The sequence below is a fragment of the Lactuca sativa genome, chromosome 8 (assembly GCF_002870075.4).
Source record: "Lactuca sativa cultivar Salinas chromosome 8, Lsat_Salinas_v11, whole genome shotgun sequence".
Lineage (NCBI taxonomy): Eukaryota > Viridiplantae > Streptophyta > Magnoliopsida > Asterales > Asteraceae > Lactuca > Lactuca sativa.
Window position 1 is genome coordinate 91046340 of NC_056630.2, and position 7985 is coordinate 91054324.

At 35.2% G+C, this 7985-nt stretch overlaps 1 protein-coding gene across 1 annotated transcript; it reads right to left on the bottom strand.

Annotated features, from left to right (window-relative positions):
- Window positions 1–217: 217 nt before the first annotated feature.
- On the bottom strand, window positions 218–7684 carry LOC111878247 (topless-related protein 4). The gene is made up of 25 exons (XM_023874754.3): window positions 7535–7684; window positions 7104–7205; window positions 6829–7008; window positions 6637–6750; window positions 6376–6534; window positions 6085–6268; window positions 5856–5979; window positions 5642–5754; window positions 5385–5559; window positions 5181–5290; window positions 5030–5099; window positions 4691–4764; window positions 4420–4515; window positions 4238–4333; window positions 3791–4153; window positions 3504–3668; window positions 3293–3397; window positions 3059–3205; window positions 2598–2708; window positions 2167–2346; window positions 1577–1705; window positions 1377–1472; window positions 1107–1295; window positions 846–1012; window positions 218–739 (listed from the first exon to the last, which is right to left on the bottom strand). The coding sequence occupies exons 2-25, from the start codon at window positions 7181–7183 to the stop codon at window positions 529–531; spliced, it is 3438 nt and encodes a 1145-aa protein (XP_023730522.1). The 5' UTR covers window positions 7184–7205; window positions 7535–7684; the 3' UTR covers window positions 218–528.
- Window positions 7685–7985: the final 301 nt, after the last annotated feature.

A 7985-nucleotide genomic window follows, 5' to 3' on the forward strand; every position in this document is an offset into this window, starting at 1 on the left:
GTTCTCGTACCCCTCTTGAATCGTGCCACTAACCTTTATTTCTAATAAAATTCAACCAATTTTCATCTTCATCAGTTATGTACTTATCATCACCATTGTGGATGCTCTTATGATTTATGATGTGGCCAAAGTGATATTGTCTCTTATTCACCTCAAAGTTAATTGTAACATATATATATATATATATAAGAATAAGAGGTCAAAAACCACAGGAAAATTGAGATGAAAATGTAGTGACTTACGATTAAAAGGAGAAGACAGAAGAGGGCATGAGAATGGGATTTGCCCAAAACCAGCCCTTGTAGTTGTTAAAACTTTACAAACGAAACTCTTCCTACTACTAATTCTAAAGGTAATAAAACACCAACATCTCTGACTACAGACAGATGTTGATATTGTGTCTATTCTATAAACTCTATAACACTATCTTTCCGGGATAACCACCTACCTCTAAACCTTTCATCTTGCTCAAATAAAAAAAAAAAAAGTCAGAAACACCCTTCGGCTCTACCTCTGAGTTTGATTCCATCAGTTAGTTGCATTTGCACCACCACCACCAGCACTACCTCCGCCAGCAGCGGCACTTGGCCCCACACCACCTTCAACCACCGGCGAGCCGCCCCATTTCCCTTCAGACTCAAGCGGCTCGATTATACACACACCACCATCAGTAAGTCCCAAAGCAAACTGGTTGGGTTCGGATGGATGTGCAGCAATAACAAGTGGATACACCCTTGAACTGAGAAAACATTTATTATTATTAGAATTTAGAAAGTCTACTGGATGAATGCAAGAAAGAAATATGAAGGTAATGAAGGAAAGTAGGTTGGTTTGGTATTACTGACTTTGGATTTGTAGGGAGGTAAGCGGTGGAACTGATCCGACAACGTAATCTGAGTGTTGATGCTGTTAAAATATCGATGCTTCCATCTTCAAAAGTTACATATATCGATTGACTATCGCATGAGTAGGTAGCATGTGTGATTGCACCACTTGCCTCACGTGGACCCCACTATATTTGTAAGAAAAAAAAGACAATGTAATTCAAGTTCAATCATTGGAAGAAATGTAAGTAGATTGGTAGGTATTATTATGAGTAAAAACACCTGCTTTAGGCAATCTAGTTTAGGTGCTTCGAAAATGGCAATTTGGGATTCATGAACAACTAGCAAGTGAGTTTGATCTTGGTGGAACTGGACATGTGTATCAGCATGGGCAGCAGGGACACGTCCTCCTGGAATTTGTAATTGTTTGATTGTTTGCTTCTCCCATCCGTCCGTGCTCCACACACACAACTACAAAAATATAAATGCAACATTATAATTTTTTTTTTTTGTAAATTCATAAACATTTATAAAGCCTCCAGTTTCACATACCTGAGAATCAGCACCAGAAGATACCAACACATTAAGGACATTAGAGAAGGCCAGGCCTGTTATTCGTTTATGATGGCCTTTAAGTTTGGTTTTCACCTGCTCAAATAAACAATTAAAAAAAAAAAAGAATTAAACGTCACTTCGATTAGAAACAGACCCTACACAAGATTTAGGTTTCAATAAAAAAACTAAAAAACGACCTCATCCACTCGGACATTGTATATTTGGATTGAAGAGTCCTCCATGCCTATGGCAATAATATTGTTATCTTGTGGATGGAAAGCCAGAAAGGTTGCTGCAGGTGGAGGGGGCATGAATGTAGTCATTGTCTGCATTTTACCAGATGTGTCAGAGATTAAAATACAAAAAAGAAGCTGAATGTACCTTTCATTAATTATATCAATTTACCAATTAAATAATGATCATAAAAATATAATAGCTAATATTCAAAGTATGCTGCGCTTTTCTGCAATTTAACCTTTTTCAGAACTGGGTAACCAATATTTTTTTAAACTGTTAAAAAAGTACCCTAAAGCAAATGGTTTTGTAGGTGTCCAAAAAAAAAAAAAAAAAACAGTAAAGTGGGTAACCTTTTTCAGAACTGAGTAACAAATATGTTTTCAGAACGTTGTGCATTGTGTTTTCTGTATTTTAACCTTTTTCAATACCGAGGAAAAATATATAATGGTTTAATCAGTAAAGTGGCTACATCGATAAAATGGTGGAAGCATGTTGTGTTTTTCTGTATATGATATAAAATAAACAGCTTTTGTAGGTGTTGAGTTGTTACCTTGAAGGTCATCATATTGAACAAAGAAATCTTTCCACCAGAAGCAGACATAACATAGGAGTCGTTCTTTGATAATGCAAAGCATGCGGTGGCATCTTCAGGGTTTGTTTCACTGATATCATTTGTCATCAATATACCACTCACTGGTTGCCATAATTGAGGCAGTACACTAGCAGTTGCCTAAAACAAAACAAAGCATGTTTTTTACCAAAAAAACAGTCTTTCTTCATATACTTCATACAGCACTTATCCAGACACCAATGCAAAAAAATTCTTGAGCACAATAAATAGGTTGAGTATGTTACAAAGGGTAAATTCGTCATTTACTCTTCTTGTTCATACACAGTTAAATATAAATAGGTTAAATATGTTGAAGAGGGTAAAATGGTCATTTACTGTTGTTATCCAATGAAAAGAAACTTAGGAAATACCTTCCCAGTTGAATTGCGGTCATTTCTCTGCCATTTCCACAATTTATGGACAGCATTGGCTGCTAGAGCTAAGACTGCAACTCCTGAATTAGTGTAAATCAATCTTGTAACCTACAAATGCACAGAGAGAGAGAGAGAGAGAGAGAGAGAGAGAGAGAGTGAGAGAAAAAAAAAATGAGGGGAGGAGTCACTTGACTTTGATAGATTCACTGAAAGAGCAACGAACTTCTATTCATTTCTTTACTTCAAAAAATCTACCCAAATACAAACCAGTTATCACTGCTAAAAGTGGATAGATTTTTCAAATCGTAATGTCCTATTCAGAAAATAATTCAAAGTGTATTTATTGCTATAATTGGGTAGTTTTTTCAAAGTACAATGCCTTAATTTTGAAATTACAAGGATGCTGTAATAATTTAAGAATAAATGAAAGTAGGTTGCTATTTCTTGAATAACAATACCCGCATTGCAGAGGATGTATCATCTGGAAGCCTTGAGGATCGACACTGTGATGGTTCAGAGATTTCTGTCACTTTCAAATTTCTAGATTTTTCCATGGCCTCATCTCCAATTCTTTGCCTATCTACCAGATTCCGACTCTCACCACTCTATACACATCATTAAACATTTAACATCATTAACAAAAATATTTATATATAAAATCACAACACATAGTGAAAGCAAAAAACACTCACCATCATGACCATGGAGGGCATTGGGGGAACTCTTTCCATCATGCTTGGTCCACCGGGTGCATTAGCATTAGCACCACCAAATGTTGGCATCATTGCAGTCAGTCCCTGTAAAGAGTGTTTACTACTTTACTATATATGGCATTGTAGAACCAAGGGCAAAAAAGGAAAAGAGTAGAACTTGAATTAGAATCTGGTGTGAGAATTTTTTTACCTTCATGGAAGATGCGGATGCGACTCTGGAGGCATCAAAAGAACGATTCTCCATTGTTCTTAGTAACCTAACCCCATCTTGATTTGCTAGAATTTTGATTCCATTCTCGCTTGTTGAAACAGCTAACAGAATTCCTTCCTTGTTAAACCGTATAAAAGGAGAAGCCTGCAGGTAAAAGTTATGAGCCGTTATTATTAATAATAAAGCACATTAAAGAAACACCATGGAATGGAATCTCCAATTCCAATTCCGGTGAATTTCAAAAAACAAAAACACGGGATGATTACCGGTAAACCACCCTCGGCATCAATTGTTGTCAACAAGTTAACATTGTCCATATCCCAAAACTTAACCACACCCTCATCACCAGCAGCAATAAATCGGTTTTTTGTAGTATCAAACTGCACAAATCCCATAGCTCGTTTTCCAAGCCCATTATATGTACGTTTTACAGCACCTTCACTTTCATTCCATTCCACAATAAAAGATTCTCCTTCTTTATTTGTCCCACATGAAAATAACCTTGTCCCATCACAACTGTATCCCATTCTGGTGGATGAATGACCTGGCGCATCATAGTCTACCCTTGAACCAATATTGTCATACAGCCATGCCTTTATGTTGCCATCTGTTGCTGTTGAGAAAATAAACTGGTGCAAACAGAAAATAAGGTTAAAACTGGAAGAATTTTTGTAATAGTTGAGATGTTAAAAGTTTGAGAGAATTGGTTTTACCTGAATGTTTTCCTTAAAATGTGGACATACAGAATATACAGGTGCTTCATGACCCTCAAATGTATACTGTTTAGCCCCTGTTACTGCATCCCACACCTGTAAAAAAAACTTCATCTTTATAAGGAGGAAATGTAGGGAATTGAATTCCAATAGTATGTAAAAGTAATCTTAACGATACAAACCTTTATCAACCTGTCATCTCCACAAGTTACAATGCAAAGTTGCTTGTTTGGATAAGAGAAAGCAAGATCATTAACATTGCCACCATGAGCCTCAATCTGTATAACCAAATCCAATAAACTTGTGATGATGATATGAATCATAAACATCAAACATATTTTTAAAAAAAAAAAAAAAAAAAAAAAAAAAAAAAAAAAAAAAAACTGCATTATCATTTATCACCACCTAAAAAGGAAAGCAAACAAAAACTAAAAAAATAATAAATATACAAACCTCCAAGTGGTTTCGTAGATCATCACCACCATGATAAGAGTATATATGTACAATATTCCTCGAGTATGCAACACCTATAAGAAATTTAATAATGATAATGTGGCTACATTAAAGCGACACACTCCTCTGATCTCCTTTAAATAACCCTTTTTGTTGTTTGAATTATAATTGCAAGATTAAAGTAGCCCTCGAAATAGAAAAATTCAAACATTTCCAAATTATGAAATTAAAAGGGTTGTTAATTTAAAAATCAAATGGCAAAAAGGGATACCTAAAGTGGAAAGGAGGGAGTGCATGATATTATGTGTTTTTTAAAAATAGTAATAACTCTTAGTTTACCAAAAAGGGTTCCATCAGGGCTCCAAGTTACACGATTGACTGATGCAGTATTCTCATTGTTCAAAGATGCCTAATACATATGCAAAGTGTAAAGTGTAAACTAGAGTCAACAGTCAAACGTCAAACAAAAAGGGTTTTCAGTATTATTTACCTGCAGGGGCATTGAACAAACACCAATATCCCAAACCTTGAAATCCTTCTGAACAAGCTTCTCCCTGCTACCTAAGTCCCATATCATAATTTCTCCAGATATTGTTCCAACTTTGTATTTGGTCAACATAGAACAAAAAAAAAAGTCAACATAATATAAACTACCAACAACAGAGGTTAGATTTCTTGAGTATATAAAACTAACCAAGAAGCAGAATTTGCTGAACAGGATGAAAATCCATACTCATGACCATTGACCCCTGATTTAAGTTCATCACCACAGCTTTAGGTAGATCATCAGACGAATAGGAGCTTGAGCTTTGACCATGACTTTGACCACCATAAGCAATGGGTAAGATATTTCCATGCATATGATTAACCTGTGCTAAGATCAAAGATATGTTAGCATTTACTATCCACCAACAATCAATCTTTAAGAATGTCAAATTTACATGTTCATACTTCATCAGATATGCCAAATGCTCTTGTTCTCTTGAATGCATGTTCAGAGTCAGCAGTTTGATAGTCTACAGCTGGATTGTTGGCAGGAGGAGTCCTGGGTCGCTTTAACATAGCTTCCATGTGGAACAGAAAAGGGATGCAAATAAACAACCGAATTAACAATCATGAACAAAAATTACAATAAATGATCATGAGTCATGACCAAATTACATACCAGCATTATTAGGTGGAGCAAAACCAATAGGGCCTGCAGAAGCTGAAGGATGAGGCACAGCAGCTGGATTTGTCATCCAACCAGTCATGGAAGTTGCCATAGGTGGTGGTGCAGCCTGAAAAGGCTTGAAAAAAGAACAAAATTGTCAAAATTAAGATGTGTTACCCATGATTTTTGATTGTTTAAACCAAGTAAACATAAAAGAAAATCAGGTTTTTTTTTCACTTACACCATGAGCACCCAAAGGTGGAAACCCTGCAGGCTTTGGTACGCTGGTCATTAATGGATTGGTAACAGGGGATGGGGCTCTTGCACCATTTGGCTGTGATTGACCACAAGAATGATCAATAAAAAGAGTTTTTATATCTGGATTCGGCTTCGGGTTTTTGCATAGCTGATGTTGCCAGTTTAAACTACAACACGTGAAAAACGATTAAAACTTAAAAGCATGTACGAAAATTGAACAAGCGTAATTACGAAATTACCCCTAGTATAATATCATTATCAACAAGATACAAACCTCTGATTGATGAGTGTCCTAAGTCTTGAATTCTTTAAACTTGGAAAGGTTAACTTTTCACGAAAAAGAGGATTTGCTTCAATCAACTTTTTAAGCTCACCCAACATTATACCCCTCGCAGACTTTGTGTCTCCATATTTGGATAACTGTTCGTTGTCTCTGAACACGTGTTACATCAGTATTTAATGATCAACAAAATTTGGGTAAGTATAGATAATTAATGTCATAAATGAGAAACTTGTCATGACTATCTTCCCTCACCTGAAGTTCTCTAGAGTCAAAAGTTGTGTTATTTCTTTAAAAAGGTCTTCGTTAAAGGCTGAGAACACTTTCAAGTCCTTGACTAGAATTTCAACAGCTTTAGAACGATCCTTCCTGTAAATTGAAAGCACATTCATAAGTTATCACAGTCGGTCATCAATGATGGCATTAATAAAGTGCATTTAAACATACTTATCTAGAGCTTCTAGGTACTTCTGCTTTTGTATCTCAAAGAAGATCTTCATTGAGTATCTGTTATCATCAACCTTTGTAAATCCAGAGAGGTATTTTTCCACCACATCCCATTCACCATTTGTCACCATTTCCTCAAAGTAGCGCATATTGAAGAAGAATCCAGACTCGTGCTCCAATCTCCACAACAGAACCAAAATTAAATAATGTGTCATTTACGTATAAACTCAAAACAACAAAAGAAACAGACAGATACACGATTTATTAAACCCTACCTGTGAACGGTTTCTTTAAATTTCTCTTCATCTAGAAATTGAAGTATTAAAAACACAAGCTCTCTGCTGAGAGACGACATAACTTTCCCTTTTTCCCCAAAACTGCAAGCAATTAAATCAGAAATTAACAAATAAATTACTCATATTCAACAATAACAATCTCTAAATTCTCAAAAATAAATAACAACGGTTTAACATTCATTCCCAAAAAAATCCAGCTAACGAATTCAAAGCAAGAATACTGTTTCATTATGTTCACTCAACGAGAAACCTAAATTTCCAAAACATAGACGCACATATAAACGAAAAAACGCCTATACTTATCTGCATAATCGATGTATAATCATGCATAAATACAACAAAATCCATATGTATAACAAGTAAACATGTCTAATTCTATGTGGAAATCAGGAAATCAAAACATCCGTTACCTTTGAAATTGGATGATGAGATATTTCGAAAACAGATCGGAGGGTTTCAGTAATACTATTTTCTCTCTCCTCTTTCGAGAGAGATTTGTAGAGAGAGAGAAAGTGGGGAGTTTGAGCGAGAGAGGTGCGAATAGAAGAACCACGAGACGGTATAAATAGTAGTGAAAGTTACGAGATAATAAGGTTGGAAATCAGGGATATTATAACAGCATATGATTATCATAGGCTTTGATAAGCACAATGTCTTATCAACTGATAGGTTATTACAAGGAAAAGAACTTCAATTAGGTATGGCATTTATAGTCTGGCTAAATTTTCGGACTTTATTTTACATTTAATTGTTTTTCATTCTAATAATTAACAAATATATTATTTAATTTGTTATATCTTATAAATGCACATTTATGAATTAGGTACAACATGAACAATATGCTTTAAGACTTTATTTTTT

Bases quoted from the DNA above. Each gene is read 5' to 3' on its own strand.
- LOC111878247 (XM_023874754.3), bottom strand. From the start codon at position 7,183: ATGTCGTCTCTCAGCAGAGAGCTTGTGTTTTTAATACTTCAATTTCTA. The intron at 6,751-6,828 runs GTATGTTTAAAT...TTCAATTTACAG, and splicing joins TACCTAGAAGCTCTAGATAA to GAAGGATCGTTCTAAAGCTG. The intron at 5,755-5,855 runs GTATGTAATTTG...TCCACATGGAAG, and splicing joins TGCTCCACCTAATAATGCTG to CTATGTTAAAGCGACCCAGG.